This window comes from Chironomus tepperi, unplaced genomic scaffold (genome assembly GCF_022539635.2).
Source record: "Chironomus tepperi strain 1889 unplaced genomic scaffold, CSIRO-AGI_Ctep_v1 contig_93, whole genome shotgun sequence".
Taxonomy (NCBI): domain Eukaryota; kingdom Metazoa; phylum Arthropoda; class Insecta; order Diptera; family Chironomidae; genus Chironomus; species Chironomus tepperi.
Genome location: NW_027226215.1, coordinates 1,082,141 through 1,100,176, shown reverse-complemented (window position 1 = coordinate 1,100,176; position 18,036 = coordinate 1,082,141). Strand labels below are relative to the sequence as shown.

The following is an 18,036-nucleotide window of genomic DNA, read 5'->3' as shown; positions in this document are numbered from 1 at the left end:
TGAATTAACATTTATCTTTGATCTAAAGTTCTATGCTAATTGTGTATATGGTGCACTTTTGGGGATCGTTCATAAATGATGTGTGTTGCTAGTTTGGAATATGCTTTGAATCCAGATGTCGAAGCCAGCTTGATCTTATAAATATTTGGTTTAAATTGATCCGAAATTTTATATGAAATTATTTCTGCTAACTCTTGTGAAGTATAGAATTTCGTACAAAATCCAACCAGTTTTTAACGGGCCAAACCAAATTCAAATTGACTCCAGCCTTTGCCTCCTCCCCACTCCCTTAAAACTGGACGTCATTTGTCAACGACTCCTCATAATGGGATCGTGTATGTTACTTCTCTTGTTCCTTTTTTGTTGAGTGGTTGAATGCTTTTAAGTGTTGTGTTTAAATACACTTGAAATTTTAAAAGCATAAGATTCCTTTATGTTGTACCGAACAAAGCATGGCTTATTTTCTTTGCCTATTTTATGCATAATTTCGCATGATCTTGATACAAGAGATCTTTTATGCATATTTTAAAATTAATGGTTATTAATTCTTTAATATAAATCAGATAAACTCTAATTTGTTAATTTATGTGTAAGGATTATTTATATAGATGTACTTACTAAAATGCTTACTCATTTTTTGCTTGTTTAACATGTTAATTTGTTAATACAAAAGAATGAATTTGCATAATTTATAACGGCAATTTTGTTTTTGAAGTGTGGTCGAAGGGGTGTTACTGCAATTTATTTGTAAACGACAAATTCGTAGTTTTTGTCCTGTAATTTGCCAAGTTTTGCAAATCATTTTATTTCTGCATTGTTTATCAGACAATATAGACGTCTTATTAAATTGTCTAGGAACTATCAATTAACATAACACTTCATATCAGAACTAACAACTTAAAATTAGCTTGAAACATGTGCAAAACCATTAAAAACTTAGGAATTTGGGGAATAAAAATTAATGCATTCACTTAATAAAGCAGGTATTACAGTTTATTAATTACAATATTTTCAGCAAATAAAATCGCGTTTATTGGAACATTAAGATTATTCGGATTAATACCATGAATTTATCAAATGCCAATTAATTTTATTATTTTCAGCTTATAGCAATTTATTTATGGCGAAAGTAGCTTCATCTAATAATGAAATGAGTTTTATAATTTATAATATAAAGGAAAATATATTATACCTACACCAGAAATGACACCGATTGTTAGAAAATAAAATAAATATTAACTTCAGTTTTCTCAATGCACTAAGAATTCCATCGTGGTAAGAAGCTAGGCTATTATTATTATTGAAAATAATGTTTAAGCCTTTGCAAAGAAATATATCTTACATGAATATCTTATTAAATACACAAGAATTTGAATGAATTTTTTACAACTATATTGTGAACTGGATTTACAGCGATTTCAAGTTGTAAACAAGAGTTCAAGCAACAGCTGAGCATAATGTAATTCATCAGTCTGGATTTATGAATTTCAACAATAAATCAATCTTGAATTCTTAATCTTATGGATTCTAATGTCTTCATTTATATTCATAACAGAGCATATATTACGTGCCTAATGGGCTTAATTAAGCATAACAACAAGCATTTCCTCATAAAATCACAACATATTTCAGAAATCACAACTAACCATATTGTTCCTGATATCTTATTCCATTTATCTCTTTAATGATTTCAATAATTCTATTAATAATCCGAATGACCATGTCATGTGGACAATCCCAGAATATTTTAGTAAAATATGTACGCTTCTAAAAAGGAAAATAAGACTAGAAGTAAATAAATTAAAAAAATTCTGATTAGATGAAAGCAAAAGTTGAGCGCGCGGTAAACTAATTTTTATTTTCCGGAGCACCGATCGCAATACAAGGGCAATCAGCAAGTTTTTAAAGGTAAATACATGCATAAACAAAAGCTCTCATATATGCTATGATATATCCAGTTTTATTCATTGCTCGTATATAGGTAATCCATTGATATGTGTGGTGACTCCTATATTCACAGATAGTTGCTCTAAATTGAATAAGATAGGTAGCATGAGAAGAAAATACAACTTTTTTTTTCTCCCCCTTTATAGCCTCTAAGTTAGTAAGACGACAATAAGACAGAATCGGTGAGAGAACAAAAACAAAAAAAAAATTGTTTTCGTATAGGGTGTGGAGTTTGAGAGCATGCAGCAACAAGCTTGTATAAAAGCATGCGAATTGAATTTGTTAAATCAGTCTAGCTTTTCACATTACAGTTGGAAGTTTTATAATTCTTATAATAGTCCAATATTTAATTTATCCTTTCAATTATCAAAAATGTTCAAGTTGGTGAGTTTTCTGGTTCTACAACATTCCTTAATCAATTTGGATACACTTTGTGGATTATATCTAGTGTTTATTTAAAGAAATAGAAAAAAACGAGATTTAAAATAATTAAAGCAATTAATCAAAAAGGAATAATTAGTTTGTGATAATCTAATATGTGATAATATTAATATCCTCAGGTGACATTCGTAACTCTCTTCGCTGTTGCATTCTCAGCCCCACAGCAAGCTGCCAAATACCCCGCCGGAGTAGATCCAGCAAAAGTAATTATAATTATCTAATTTTTAATTACTCAAGTGCTTGTGCTTTCAAAAAACAAACATGCAAAAAATATTAAGCAGTGCAAAGTGTTTTAGTGCTTGAAAGACTTAATAATGGAAGTAAAAAATTGCAATAATTAATAACAAATAATTTCTTAATTAAAGTGCCCTGGATTCCCAATCTGTGATAACGCTGCCCTCCACGCTCCAGCACCAGCATACAACCATTGGGATCAACCAGCTGCTCACTGGAACAAACCAGCTCCAGCATACAACCACTGGGATCAACCAGCTGCTCACTGGAACCAACCAGCTCCACAATGGAACGCACCAGCCCCACAATGGAACGCTGCTCCACAATGGAACCATGTTGAACCAGTTGCACCAAAAGCTGCCGCCAAATACCCAGCTGGAGTTGACCCAGCAAAATGCCCAAACTTCCCATACTGCCCAACTCCAGTTCTTCCAGGACACCACGCTCATCACGTTGCTCCACTCCCAGGATTCACTGAAAGACTCTACCCAGCTGGAGTTTCAGCTCACACCTGCCCAAACTACCCAGAATGTTAAACAGCTATTAGATACTTTGAAATTATACAAAAAGCATTTTTGATATTGAAAATAATAAGTTTAGATTCTACATTATTTCCCAATATTACATTTCCAACCGTCAAAGACCTTCAATACTCAGCATATTAAGATGTATGAAAGACAAATAAAAAAAGAAATGTCTCACATTTTGATCAAAAACTATTTTATGACTTTTGTTTATTGCTTATTAATTACAGCTAATTTTTTATAGCGCTCAATATTTGCGGAGGAAGTTTTTATTAGGATAAAATTATGAGAAAGTTTAAATTTTATTCCCGATTGACCCGCCTTTAAATGTCGTCATCACGGCAACGACGCAGCGGCTTATTTTGAATCAAGTGTGCCAAATTTGGTTGTTATCACGTGTAGGATGTCACTTGGTTCTAAACAGAAGAACCTCGGAGTCGATTCAACTTTATGAAATCTAGTTCTAAGTTTAATGCCGTTTTGTCAGCATGGTGGCAACATTTCAATATATGCCGATGGGAATGGTTTTAGAAATCAATATTTAAGAAAAGCAAAACGTAGTGCTTATTAAGAATGTGGTTTAATTTTGTAAAGAAATAGAAATATTTTAGAATTAACCATAAGTTTTGAAATTTTTTTATTTGGACATCGATGTACTAATCTAATAGTGAGATGGAACTGCTGAATTCAATTCAAATTTTCAAAATTTTGCCAATATAATAATTCCTACATTGATATGTAGGATTAAATTAACAATTTTTCAAGTCAAGGTTTCAAATAAATTTAGACTCTCGTTTCGACGGCTATTAGCATATTACGTGACACTTTTCAAGTTAGTTCTATCCACATTCCAATCATTAGGTAATCTAGTAGCTCTTGTCCCTTCATTTCTCGCTACATTTCATGTTTCTGACCCGTTCCTTAATCCAACGTTACCCAGTTTCAAATTACACTTGATCTCATACATTAAGCAGTCGAAGTATCTAAACTTCCGAAAAAGAACAAATTTGGAAATGGCTTGATTCGAACCAACGACATTCAAGTTAACATACCAAATTTGAGCCAAGCGATTTACCTATTTTATCAACCAGACAATCAACTGCTTTATTATAGTGCAGATAAGGGAAATTCCCGACCAGATTTCTACTAAATCCATTCTAAATTGCTGCGAGGGTTGTAGCTTGCAACGAGGGTGCAGTTGCTGTTTATATGAATATGGGAACTGATATCGTTAGATTTTAAGAGGCGTGAAGCTTAATCTAATAATAATTTTGATGTATTTATTTCAACTAAGCTGGATACTTTTGCAACAAAGTTGTCAATCTTGCAAGACTTAAAACATATACGAAGTTTACATTTATCACAATCAATGTGATAATTTTTAAATACTTTCAATTTCAATATCGCATTTTATGCTTTTGGCCAATTTTAAATATTCACAACGTTTCATAATGCAAATATGTATTATTAAATTGCTTTTTCGAAAATTAAGTTTTTAACATTTTTCCAAATATGCATAACGTAAGTGTATGAATAATTTCAACAAGTTTGATTTTTAGAATTTTTATCAATAGATTTGCATCCTCGGAAGAACTATAAAGTACATTTGAAAATTGAAGAAATGCAAGTCTTTTGTTCTTAACAAATCTTGCATTTAACACTAAACTGTAAGCATGCAAGTAAAGAAGCAAGTTTGAATTGGTCCGAGAAAGCGTAATCTGCTTCTTTACTGATTCCGTTTTGGATTTGCTTCATTAATAAGTGAGGCAGTTTAACGGGAATAAAGAAATAGGCAACGTGAGATGGATGATCGGTTCATGATTGATGTAGTTAGGAATAAGAAAGATATGATTGCTGAAAATTCACCGGAGATGACTTTTGTACACTACATTGGAACTGATTGTATTGTAACTTCCTGAATAAATGGGACTTGACAGGAAAAACTTTGTATTTTCCTAATTTTTAAATTCCTTTTAAGCGCAATTTTGAAAAATTGTTTCCAATTTTGTTGTATTTCGTAACAAAATTGCAAATCTCCTCACCTGCTGAGCATTATCTATTTTCCGAATGTTGTCAAATATAATTCTGAACCTTAAAATTATTTAATTTAACTTAATAAAATATTTTGTGATGTTATATTTGCAACAAATTATCACAAAGGGGCCGTTCACTTATTACGTTACCCTGAATTTACGTTATAAGCCAGTGGCTTATCGGAAGAAAAAAGTTTTCAAAATCGCAAAAAAAGGCTTCTTAATAGTGAGAGTAGTGGCTTAGTAAAGAAATGTAAACAAATGAAGAAAAATCGAAAATTTTCATGGAAATCTTGAAAACTATTAATTTCTTCTAGTCCTTACTGATTGTTAATATGCGAATATGTCATTTAAAATCGGAAAAATTATTTTATATAGTTTAATTAATGACTTTTGGTAGTGGCTTATTAACGGATACAAAATTTTTTCCAGAATCAAATTTCTCAGGGTAGTGGCTTATAACGTAAATTCAGGGTACGCAAAAAAACGAATTTCTAGAACCCCCTCCCCTCTCGTTACAAAATGTCATTACAAAAAAAAAATTGGTTGAGGCTGTTACAAAATCCTAGACCCCCCCTCCCCCCTAAAAATCAAACGTAATAAGTGAACGGCCCCAAAGTGAGTTTCAAAAAAAGGGGTTCAAAAGTATGAAATTATTTGCTCAATTTTGAGCAACTGACTTAAATGTTAAATTTACGTTACAAAATCTTTTCGAGATCCAAAGCTTTTAATTGAATTCAATGTTTAATTAACAAAATGAAATATTGTCTCCATAATGCGATGACAGCTAAATTTATGGGTGTCTAATAAGCAGTTTTTAATAATGCAAAATTTTTGAAATTTCGATTTACAAAATGAAACATTTTTTTGTGCCAAGAACTTTGAATTGAATTAATTTGCAATATCTTCTCAAAGTTGACAGCAAAGTTTGCAGAAAATTAAATTTATGATCGAACTTTAACGCCAACTTGATCTTATTTTATTCCAATTCAATTGGAACTACAATTAATTCCTAGATAAAATCAAGTTTTAAAATTTTAAATAATTTATTATTTTCATTAAGAATACGTCTGCATCCTTAAGCTGCCTTTGACAGAAAGAAAGAGTCAAGTTCAAATGCTGTTCAATTGGAAATACATACGAAGTCAAAATTGGTGAGAGAACAAAAACAAAAAAAATTGTTTTCGTATAGGGTGTGGAGTTTGAGAGCATGCAGCAACAAGCTTGTATAAAAGCATGCGAATTGAATTTGTTAAATCAGTCTAGCTTTTCACATTACAGTTGGAAGTTTTATAATTCTTATAATAGTCCAATATTTAATTTATCCTTTCAATTATCAAAAATGTTCAAGTTGGTGAGTTTTCTGGTTCTACAGCATTCCTTAATCAATTTGGATACACTTTGTGGATTATATCTAGTGTTTATTTAAAGAAATAGAAAAAAATATTTAAAATAATTAAAGCAATTAATCAAAAAGGAATAATTAGTTTGTGATAATCTAATATGTGATAATATTAATATCCTCAGGTGACATTCGTAACTCTCTTCGCTGTTGCATTCTCAGCCCCACAGCAAGCTGCCAAATACCCCGCCGGAGTAGATCCAGCAAAAGTAATTATAATTATCTAATTTTTAATTACTCAAGTGCTTGTGCTTTCAAAAAACAAACATGCAAAAAATATTAAGCAGTGCAAAGTGTTTAGTGCTTGAATGACTTAATAATGGAAGTAGAAAATTGCAATAATTAATAACTAAATAATTTCTTAATTAAAGTGCCCTGGATTCCCAATCTGTGATAACGCTGCCCTCCACGCTCCAGCACCAGCATACAACCATTGGGATCAACCAGCTGCTCACTGGAACAAACCAGCTCCAGCATACAACCACTGGGATCAACCAGCTGCTCACTGGAACCAACCAGCTCCACAATGGAACGCACCAGCACCACAATGGAACGCTGCTCCACAATGGAACCATGTTGAACCAGTTGCACCAAAAGCTGCCGCCAAATACCCAGCTGGAGTTGACCCAGCAAAATGCCCAAACTTCCCATACTGCCCAACTCCAGTTCTTCCAGGACATCACGCTCATCATGTTGCTCCACTCCCAGGATTCACTGAAAGACTCTACCCAGCTGGAGTTTCAGCTCACACCTGCCCAAACTACCCAGAATGTTAAACAGCTATTAGATACTTTGAAATTATACAAACAACATTTTTGATATTGAAAATAATAAGTTTAGATTCTACATTATTTCCCAATATTACATTTCCAACCGTCAAAGACCTTCAATACTCAGCATATTAAGATGTATGAAAGACACAAATAAAAAAGAAATGTCTCACATTTTAATCAAAAACTACTTTTTGCTTTTTACTGTTAAAACCTTGCTCAATGCTATTTTACAGCCAAACACATGTTGATTCCGTTAAACCACGTAATTTTGAATATTCTCATGCAGCACAGCCGATGACGCATAGATCTTAGCAGCATTTTTGCGCAACAATTGAAATCCAACACGTATAGTTTGTCTATGTTTGTAAATAAACAAGTGGCTTAGAAATATATCATCATTAATCTTCAAGTAGTGGATTTCCTAATGAAATGAAATTAATTTATTAGAATTTTAACGATATTTATGAAATCTGCTGTTAATTTGAAGCGTTGCTTTAGAAAAATATTTGAATTCAAATATTCGTTAAATTTTGAAAACAGATTTTCACAGCTTACTTTTTTAGCAGCTTGTTCATAAATATAAAAAATATAATAAATCAGTGATCATCAGACAGTGAATGAGGAAAGAAGTAATACAATATACAAGTGCGCTAAAGAAACTGATAAATACCGTGAATTTAAAACTTGTTTGATTCAAATCAAATTTTTTTTAACTTGATGACTTGTTCAATTTAATTAAACTAAATTTTTCGTTATTAGTTAGTTGGCGGAGAAATGGGTTCCATGATTTCGCGATTATTTAAAAGGGTAAGCTATTCGTGTTTGATTTGAGCACTTAAAAATTGACATTGATTATGTTATGTTATATTTTTAGAAGAGAGAAAAAAGTACTTATGAAAAATTGGAAGCAATCGAGTTAAAAATAAAAGAAATAGAGGAATTTTCAGACCTATATCAATTAAAGCAGAGAAGATTTGTTGGAAATGTTCTGTTGTATGGATTAGGAACGTCAGTAATCGCATTTTTAGTATTTTATTTTGCATTTCTGCCAAAAACACTAGAGAAACGAGTAGTTTATTCGATTCCGATTATTTCATTGCCTGCATTGTAAGTATATCATAATATACCACAATGAATTTTTGAACTTTCACCATGTTTATTACTAATTCACTTATCTCCTTTCCATTTTTTTTCGCGCTTTAGTATTTTTCTTCTTAAAAATCTAGTCGCATACTATTATCAAAGAAAGGTAAATTCAAATGCAGAGGAATTAGCCGAGCTTAGGTCTGAAAAGAGAGAATTACTTGATCATGTTAAGACAAAGGAAACATACAAGGACGCAGTCGAGATATTACAAAGATTTGGCAATGCCAACGATAGATCATTTTCAACTCCATCGCGTCAATCGTCAGCATCGCCTCCAGAAAATATCTCAAAAGTTATGGTTAATACCAGCACAAACATGACACCGTCCGTAGGCGGAAATTTTAAAACCCCAGTAGCAGCAAGACAATTAGTTCATCGAAATATTTTACAACAAAGAATGAATGCTCAACAAACACCACAAATGGATCCAAATCGCACACTCGCTATGATTCCTTCTTCCGCAGCCGTTATTCGAGGAATGAAACGAACGCCATATCCAATTATTGATAATAGTCAGAAATCGGTTGTGGATAAAATGGTCGATTACTTAATAGGCGACGGTCCAACAAATAGATTTGCCATGATCTGTCAGCAGTGCTTTAAGCATAATGGTAATTAATTTTTATTATTTATCGTTTAATTAACACAGTATGACTAAATTGGAATGTTGTTAATAGGTATGGCACTCCAAGAAGAATATGAATATGCTGCCTTTCGATGTGCATTTTGCAATTTCTTTAATCCAGCTAAAAAACTTAGACCAATTGCGCCAAGATTATCGTCAGAATTAGCTTTACAGCCATCGCAACCTTCATTCAACATTCAAAGTCCATCATCGTCTGACTCAAGCAGTTGTTCTGGTATGTATTATTTACATTATAATATCATTTACATTAAAATAAAAACTATTCTTTTTAGACACAGACAATGAAATTTCAAAGCGGAAATTACAAAATGTCACAGAAACTGAACCCAAACAAATTGTGGAGTCAGAAGAACAAGAACAGAACGACGAATTGGAAATTGAGTCAATAGGCGACGAAATTGAATTTATTGATAAGCCCGAAAGACAAGACATTGAGAAAAAGCTCGAATAACTCGAAAGCATTGCATGGCAAATTAAAAGACTTATTTTCTTTCTTGAGAATCAGTTCTTGTTATCCAGTAAAATTTTTAATGATAAACCTAATTAGGACTTCTCGTGCGGCCAATTAAATTAGTCGTATAAGAGAAACAAAGAGGAAAAAACAGATTGTTAATAATTTTATGAATACATATTAAATATCATTCAAGGTACGGCAAGATTCGATATATTTGAGTATGCATTAAAATTTGTATCAAATTATATGACTTTTAACGACTTTTTTTTTAAAATTAACGGTTGAAATTTGAATTTTTTACGCTTGGTAAAATTTTAAATTTCTGGAAACCGTTAAATTTTGAAATCATAAAAGCCGTTAAATTTTTTAAATGTTTTTTTGGTTGCATGAAATTTTCGGATAATTTTAAAATGAATCCCTGATTTTTCTGGGAAAATTGAATGTTTTTTCAAGAAATATTCAAAATATCAAATATTGTCGTGCCATGAATGAAACCATTTTTGTTACTGTTTATTTTAATAATTCAATATTGCAAAAGTCCCTATTTATTCATAATTATTGCCAAGAAAAGAATTCCTTTATTATCAATTTTTGGTGTGTTCGGGAATTGAACAAAAATAATTATAATTTTATCACAAAATTTTTTCTTTTGTTTTTGTTTTTTTCTTCTTTTGATTGGACTTTAAAAGTGTGCTGTTGTGTGTTGAAAATGCAAAGAAACTTAGGAAAAAGAGAGAAAAAAAAACTTATTTTTAGAAAATAACAAGCAACAAAAAATCATAAACGACTTTTTTAAATGCGCTGATTACGTAAAAGTGAAACTTGAACTTGAAAGTACTTTAAAGCTATTATGTTTCAGAGGTCGGGTGTCTCGTAGTTTTCATTGCCTTTTCTAAATAGCGGCTTGCTTTTACGAGGCTCAACTTCTAAATCCCAAATTCCTGGTGCCGTATCATTGATTGCTTCCTCCTTTCTGCGCCGGGCAAATTTACTGTTGCACTTAATTATGACCATTCCATTCTTCCGTGAATTGTCGTCTTTCCGCAGTTTTTTGCATCGTTCTTTCCATCCATCACATTTAATTGGACAATTGTTGATTTCAGTATTGGCTTCAGATAAGCTTTTCTTTTCAGCAATGTTGTCATAGAACTGTCAAGAAATGAATGATTGATTGATCAATAAGTATGAAGCAAATAATCGGGTTTAAGTTAAATCTCAGGATTAAAAATTAAATCCCTGGATTAAAATTAATTGTTTGGTCATTTGGATATGAAACATGCATCTAGAGCTAAGCAATAGAGTACTTACAACTTGACAATCCATACACTCTCCCTCATACAGCTCGCGTTCCTCAATAGGCATTTTTGGCGGTGTTGGAATCGGATTGGAATCTTCAAATAGTTTACATCTGCGTGATACTTTAATTTCCTTTTGAATTTTTTGCAGTAAGTCATGCGTTGGATTATAAGTACGGTCAGATATGGATATGATTTCCTTTTCCGGTGGTTCAATAAAAATAACACTGTTATTGCTATTGCTTAAATCGGAAAAGAATAATTCAGGTGACAAGGGTGTTGGGATGGCTCTAAAACTGCTGTCGTCATTTTTTTCGGTCTTGATCTTTACATCACTAAACAATTTCTGCGGAGTCAGTTCCTTTGAATTCTTAACAGCAGTTGATGTCTTTTCTTTAGGCTTTCTACATAGAAGATTCTCAGGAGTTCCAAAATCAAATATATCTGGAGTATCTTTTATGGACGTATTTGCGGTTGTATCTTTCGCATTTATTAGGCCGCGTTCTAATTCCTCACAATAAGTCAAATCCTCATCATCGTCCATGACGTCTTGTGGACGTCGTTTTTTAGCTGATGAAGTTTTGAAAAATTGCAGCTTTGTTTGTTTAGTCCGTTTCTCTTTTGATGGCTTAGAGTCAATGCTTATATCCTTCGATGATTCCTTACTGGCTCTACTGATCCTAGATCTTGTCTTTTTCGTTGGTGAATTTTCTTTTCCAGTTCCAGATCCAGAAGCTCTCTTTACAGTACTTTGAGAACTGTTTCGACTTCCTAGACTTGATGATGAACTTTCAGATCCATCTAATGAATTTGTACCTTCAACACGATTTTTAATTAGACTATAAATTGCATCAAATTGATTCTTACATTTCTTTTTGGCGCTAAAATGAATCACAGATTAATACCAGTATCAAGCATTAGCTAATTAAATTTAATTAACATACACTTCCTCAAATTTGACATTATCATTCATAATTTCCTCCATTCTGGATCTCATCGCTGGATGTTTTGTTTTGATAAAAATATATTTTAGTTTAAAAAATTAAAAAATTTGATTAACTTAACTTACCTTTGTAATGCATGATAATCTTTTGTTGAGCTTCGTTAAGGATCTTTGAATAATGTAATATACAATCAAATTCTCCATTAAAATTGTCGCAATCTTTAAGAAAACATAATGATTTCATGTTGAGCTAATTTTGTTTAAAAATTTCATGAAAAATTGAAATTTAAGTCAACGGTTTTTGAAATTTTTAAATTTTGTCAGAATATATTTCCGTGCAAAAACGACACATCATTGCGAAACAATTTTATTTGCATCTTTTGATGATGAAAATAGAATTCACACTTTGTCCGCTTGTCTATGACTTTAGAAAAGTCCTGAAAATGGTAAAATTAACTTCCTGAAGTACTGTAAACTTTCTTTTGATAAGCAGAACAGCAACACATATTAATGTCTGAATTTTGTACTTGCGCAAGAAAAATGCGCTTTCAAGTCACACCGTCAACAGAGAAGTTACTTGTTTGTTTTACGGAAAAAAAATATTTTAAATAAAAAATGAACGAGGAATTAGATTTTTTAAAAAAGGAAGGCTGGTAAGTATTTATTAGCTATAATTAAGTGATATCCGATCAAGAAAGCTAACAATGCACGTAATTTAATTACATTTTCTAGGATTTTAAGCGAATCCGGCCTGAAAACAATCGATTTAAATGGCTCTGCTAGAAAGAATATTTCAAAAGTGTTGTTAGATGTAAGTAAATGAATTTAATTAATGAAAAGTGCATAATGAGGAAATGTAATGTTTTTAGCGTGATCTCCGTGAAATTGGAGCTGGAATAAGTGATTTGCACAAAGGAAAACTCGAAAATATTGAACATGATTTGGTTGTGCTGCAAATTCTCAAACTACGAAATATATCCGCACCAAAATCCAATGAGATGTCTAAAACTGCTCCTAAATTAATGAAATTACAATTGACTGATGGACAAAATACTTATTCAGCAATTGAAATGGAACAGACTGCCTTAACATTAGAGACACGACCTGGCACAAAGGTAATAAGAAGAAACAAACATTAAAAGTCCTTTTTTTTCTCTCCTTTTTTTGATGTCATTGACCTTGTTCCTTTTTCATTCCTTTCTTACATCATCCGACTTGCTTTATTATGTCTAGCAACCCACATTTTTTTTATGTCACATTTTTATCATTTTACTTAATTAGAGTGAAAATTTTAATAAATTTTTCCCATTTTAGATTTCCCTCAAAATCAAGCAACTTAAATTCGCAAATGGTCAATTATTGTTAACGCCAAAAAACATGGACATTTTGGGTGGTTATGTCGAATCGTTGGTATCAAAGTGGGAAATATCCAGATCTCTTGCGACTCAAATGAAGGGTAAGTATCAAGTGCATACATATATATTAGTTCGGTACTAATTAAAAATTGTGCAAAATAGGTAATAGAAGTGGAACGGCGCCACCATTCATTCCATTTGGTCAAAAAATTCAACAGAATCTCCCTAATGATAGAAGCTTCAAAAGTCTACAACAAAATAAGCAAAAAGAAGCCGAAGAAAATTCCGAATTTAATGCTCAACGTCAAGATGCTATTGCGGAAGCATCAAAAGCTGCGACTCGTAAGACCTTTGGTGGTGGAAATAAGACTCTTGTTGACTCGAATGTTCAAAAAATAATGGATAAAGGATATTCGGAAGAGCAGGCAACTGTCGCATTGAAATATGCGAAAAATAATGTTGAAAAAGCATTAAGTAATCTCAAAAGACGTGATGAAAGGCAACAGCGTGCAAATTCCAATGAATATGAAACTCGTGAAAGTTCAAGAGATTATACTAACAAAAGAGGCAGTGGAAAGGGTGGAAATAATAGTTCAGAACCTCCACCATCTAAGCCATCGACTGGTGTCTCTCTTTTTGACTTTCTTGAAAATAAAATTCCAGAAACGACAAGTACTACTACAAATACAAATACTGCCAAATCTTCGTCATACGCTCATAACAATAATAGTAATAGTAATAATGAGCGATTTGAGAATAACATATCATCAAGCTTTCGTAAGCACGACAAGGAGAATTCCAATAAATCTCAGCAATGGTCTCAGTATTCTTCATCAAATGAACAGAAATCTAGTCAAAATTATCAAAAGAATTCATATAATGCGCGTAATAATGACTACCGTAATCAGGAGAGCAGTTCAAAGGAGAACACTCGAGATTATAAAGATTACAGACATAAAGATTCGCGTGACGGTGGTCAAAGAGACAGAGATAGGGACTCTAAATATCAATCCCAACATCATTCATCGTACCAATCAAGCAATTATTCATCAAAACCAAATACATCGTCTTCAAATGCTTACTCAAAAACGTCCCATTCAGGAAGTCAAAAGCCTTCGTCGCATTCTTCATCGTCGAATGCTGCTAATAATGGTCAAAATTCGCATAATTCTTACGATAATTCAGGAAGCAGTAAAGGCAAGTATAGTGGACATAAGCCTGAATATAGTGGCCAAAAGTCAGATTATAGTGGAAATAAGCCTCAATACAGTGGAAATAAGCCTGATTACAGTGGACAAAAGTCAGATTACAGTGGACAGAAGCATGATTATGGAAGTCATAAGCCTGAATATAATGGCAACAAACCCGATTATAATAACAGGGATGGTGGAAAAAATCCGTCAAAAGATTACAACAAGGATTACCACAAAGATTATAACAAGGATTACCATAAAGATTATAACAAGGATTATAATAAAGATTATAATAATTATTCATCATCTGGTGCTAATAGCAGTAATTACAATTCCAAATATGACAAACCACCGAGATCCAATAATGGTCCATCACATAATAATTCATCAAACATGTCCCATCATCAACATCAATCACATTCTAATGATATGTATCAAAAACCTCAGAGGAATATTGTTGAGTCAATGGAAAAGATGAATATTAAAGGAAATCATCATCAACAGCAGTCATATAAATCGTACGATTCATCATATGAGTCAAAATCGAGTTCCTATCCACCATTGGTTAGTACCAATGAGACGAAGCAAAATTACTCTAAAACGTCACAGTCAAACTATCCGATTGTTGGTTTTCAAAGTAAGGAAGGAAATGAACAAGCTAAAAATGCTTTGAAGACGAAAAATATTCCAGGAAATATGCCACAATCTTGGCAACAACAACAACAACAACAACAGCAGCAACAACAACCACCACCACCAGCACAACAGCCAACACCTCAACAAGTTCCAATTCCTGTACCAGTGATCTCTCAGCAAACAATTAAAGGTCCACCACCACCATTTTCGGGTAATGCTGTTCCACAAAACGCACCAAATCAGCCTCCGACTATGCATTCTATACAGCCACCACCTCAACCATTCGTACAGCATCAAGTTATGCATGCTATGGCACAACCCACTGTTTTGACAACTTCTAATCCACCACCAACTGTCTATCATGCTGCTCCCATTACTTATCCTGGACAAATTATAATGCAAAGTGTTCAGCCACCGCCAATTCAGCAAGTTCCACCACCCCAACAGTTGAAAATTGGTGATTTATGTTTGGCTAAATACTGGGAAGATGGAAAGGTGAGTAGAATTAATGTCTAGTTTATAGAGTTAGTTGGGCATGTAAGGTTAAATATTTGATTCCATTTAAATTTTGTTCTTTGTCCCATAAAAAAATCAGTTCTACAACGCAAAAATTACTGGCAATAGCGACTCAACATTTGTTGTTCTCTTCACCGAATATGGTAATGCTGAGGAAGTTCGTAAGAGTGATTGTGTGCCATTAATATCAGTCCCAACATGTCCAACACCGCCACAGCCCATAACCAACTTTGTTCAGCCACCACAAATGGGCTCATATCGCATTACATCTCAACAAAAAATGCAACCTCCGCCCCAACAACATAACTATCATAGTCAACAAGGCATGCCATATAAAGCAGCTGGCAAGAATCCAAGAAGAAATTAAATTTTTTTTGAGTCGAATTGGAAACGACAATTGGTCTTGTCTCAGACTTCTTTTACTTTTTTTATTCCTTTTTTTAAAAAGGAAAAGTTTGTTAAATTGTATTGCGACGAATTGTTGAGACACGGTCGATTGTCATCGTTCCTCTCAATTTACTTCTCTCATTTTTTTTATAATAAAAGCGTCGGAAAAACCAAAAGCATTAAATAGATTCACTTCACACACAAACACACATCTAGACACACGAGAAGAGTTCTTTACACTTTCCATTTAATAATATTAAAAAAATTATAAAAAAAAATCCAATGTTTTACCTTAAAGTTATCACTAAACGGCATCATATTGGTTCAGATATGATAAAAAATTCTTTTATTAATAATATTATTATTTTTTTTTGCAACAAAATCGCTGGAAGGTGATTTTGTTTATGATGCTTAATTTTACTTTTTTTGTGTAAAATCAAAGAAAAAGGAAAAACCATAAATAAAGTCATTTGACCAAAAATATAAAAGACTTGTGTCTCTGTCCTTTCCCCTAACAGGCAAAGAGCGTGCTCTCAAGACAAGAGCAAACAGATAGCTACACTCACGACACAGGAATAGCCTGAAAATTTAAACGACCGTTAATTTTTGAATTTTTAAAAGAAACGAACAAAAAATTTAAAAATTAAAAATACGTTACAAAATAAACGGTTTTTCAATTTTTGGATGCGGGACCCGTGTCCCCAATACACACCATCATCTCCCCCCTGGCTACGCCGATGAGCAGAGCAAGCTGTTAGCTACGTGCTCATCCAGTATACCTAAGGTAACTCTCTAGCTACCAAGATCCCTAGGTCTTCCTAGGTACCAAGCTCCCTAGGTCTTCCTAGATATCAAGCTCCATTGATCTCCCTAAGTACCAATCTCCTGAGAGCATGCTCTTTGACTGTTAGGATTCATCACATTAAAACTCAATTTTTAAACTCTTTTGCATACCCAGAAGCTACAAAAGTAAATTACTGAGATGCCTTTTATGATGAAATTATAATGCCTGATTTGCTCGCGTGCCATTGCTTTTGGAATATACGTGAAGAAAGAGTAAGTCGCAATAACAATGATTTTTTATTTCTCTTAAAAATTTATGTATATATGGATATATAAATACGAAATGGTTTAGCTAATGCGAATGCTTTTCTTCTTGGATGTTGAGGTTGGAATTGAATTGAATGGATGTGTGGGCTTTGTAATGTGCGATTTTTTATTTTTGGCAAATTTGTGCAATAATCGTGTATTTAGTAGCTATTATAATTAATCTTATATTTTCGGCGGTTTATGATGTTTTTCATTAATCTTGGATCTATGGATTTTGATTATGTTGAGGTGTGAATAGGATTTAGAATCTTGTTCTAGAACAGTGGGATGCTATAGTTATGCTAACCTTCTAACACAGTGGGGCAACCTTTTATATTTTGCGGCACACCTTGGTCTAAAGTCTCGACCGAAACCGCACTCTGCATACGGTTCATGGCAATTTTACAAATTTTTGGCTACACACAGTTGCTCATCACTCTTCTAACACAGTTTCCGTCGATACTTCATTCTTAAGAATTACTGATTATTAAAATTTAGTTCTTTTATGACCGGCGGCTTCTTAAATACTGTGGTTTATAGCTCAATGAGTACTTTACGCATACATATTATTGCTGATTGCATTGTTTTATTTACCCTTGGTCATGATTCGTCATGAAATTCTCAGAGTTGTCGTTTAGAAGACACAGAAGAATGTGAAATGATTGAAAAATTCGATAAAGCAACTTGCTGCGAATGGAGCTAGACGCGAGAGCTTTAATATTCTCTTAAATGAGAGACTGCGGAACACACATAATTGAGGTTTTCAATCCCGGGATCAAAATGTATGTAATTGTACGGGATTGAAAACCCTACACATAATAGAAACGAGAGCTATAAGATAGTTTTACGAATGAAATATTGATTCAACTGGATAGAATGAACCTGAAAATAATACGTAACCTTCTGGAACAGCACAACGCATTCGCTAGTTCGTCGATACGTTACCGAATTAATAGTTAGACGCAAAATTGTCATAACGGCACCGTGACGGATATCGATTCATTCTGTAAAAAATGCGTTTT

General features: G+C 32.9%; 5 protein-coding genes across 6 annotated transcripts; 4 read left to right on the top strand and 1 right to left on the bottom strand.

The window, feature by feature from the left end:
• Positions 1–2,199: 2,199 nt before the first annotated feature.
• Positions 2,200–3,341, top strand: LOC139086968 (cuticle protein 1-like). The gene is made up of 3 exons (XM_070635633.1): positions 2,200–2,331; positions 2,508–2,591; positions 2,754–3,341. The coding sequence occupies exons 1-3, from the start codon at positions 2,320–2,322 to the stop codon at positions 3,156–3,158; spliced, it is 501 nt and encodes a 166-aa protein (XP_070491734.1). The 5' UTR covers positions 2,200–2,319; the 3' UTR covers positions 3,159–3,341.
• A 3,060-nt stretch (positions 3,342–6,401) lies between these two features.
• LOC139086966 (cuticle protein 1-like) lies at positions 6,402–7,541 on the top strand. Its single transcript, XM_070635631.1, has 3 exons — positions 6,402–6,533; positions 6,707–6,790; positions 6,953–7,541. Exons 1-3 carry the CDS (start codon positions 6,522–6,524, stop codon positions 7,355–7,357), a joined length of 501 nt encoding a protein of 166 aa, XP_070491732.1. The 5' UTR covers positions 6,402–6,521; the 3' UTR covers positions 7,358–7,541.
• Positions 7,542–8,001: 460 nt separating this feature from the next.
• Lnpk (zinc-ribbon metal-binding protein lunapark) lies at positions 8,002–10,384 on the top strand. The gene is made up of 5 exons (XM_070635727.1): positions 8,002–8,161; positions 8,229–8,461; positions 8,558–9,111; positions 9,178–9,360; positions 9,419–10,384. Exons 1-5 carry the CDS (start codon positions 8,129–8,131, stop codon positions 9,595–9,597), a joined length of 1,182 nt encoding a protein of 393 aa, XP_070491828.1. The 5' UTR covers positions 8,002–8,128; the 3' UTR covers positions 9,598–10,384.
• LOC139087037 (uncharacterized) lies at positions 10,118–17,445 on the bottom strand. 2 transcript variants are annotated; one of them, XM_070635726.1, is made up of 6 exons: positions 17,322–17,445; positions 11,965–12,057; positions 11,840–11,894; positions 11,763–11,776; positions 10,909–11,711; positions 10,118–10,749 (listed from the first exon to the last, which is right to left on the bottom strand). In XM_070635726.1, exons 1-6 carry the CDS (start codon positions 17,407–17,409, stop codon positions 10,456–10,458), a joined length of 1,347 nt encoding a protein of 448 aa, XP_070491827.1. In that variant the 5' UTR covers positions 17,410–17,445; the 3' UTR covers positions 10,118–10,455. The 2 variants fall into 2 exon arrangements, with proteins under 2 accessions (XP_070491827.1, XP_070491826.1); XM_070635725.1 differs by having other exon boundaries at positions 10,119–10,749; positions 10,909–11,776.
• Tdrd3 (Tudor domain containing 3) lies at positions 12,398–16,413 on the top strand. Its single transcript, XM_070635674.1, has 6 exons — positions 12,398–12,491; positions 12,571–12,649; positions 12,708–12,953; positions 13,153–13,294; positions 13,356–15,517; positions 15,618–16,413. Exons 1-6 carry the CDS (start codon positions 12,454–12,456, stop codon positions 15,903–15,905), a joined length of 2,955 nt encoding a protein of 984 aa, XP_070491775.1. The 5' UTR covers positions 12,398–12,453; the 3' UTR covers positions 15,906–16,413.
• Positions 17,446–18,036: the final 591 nt, after the last annotated feature.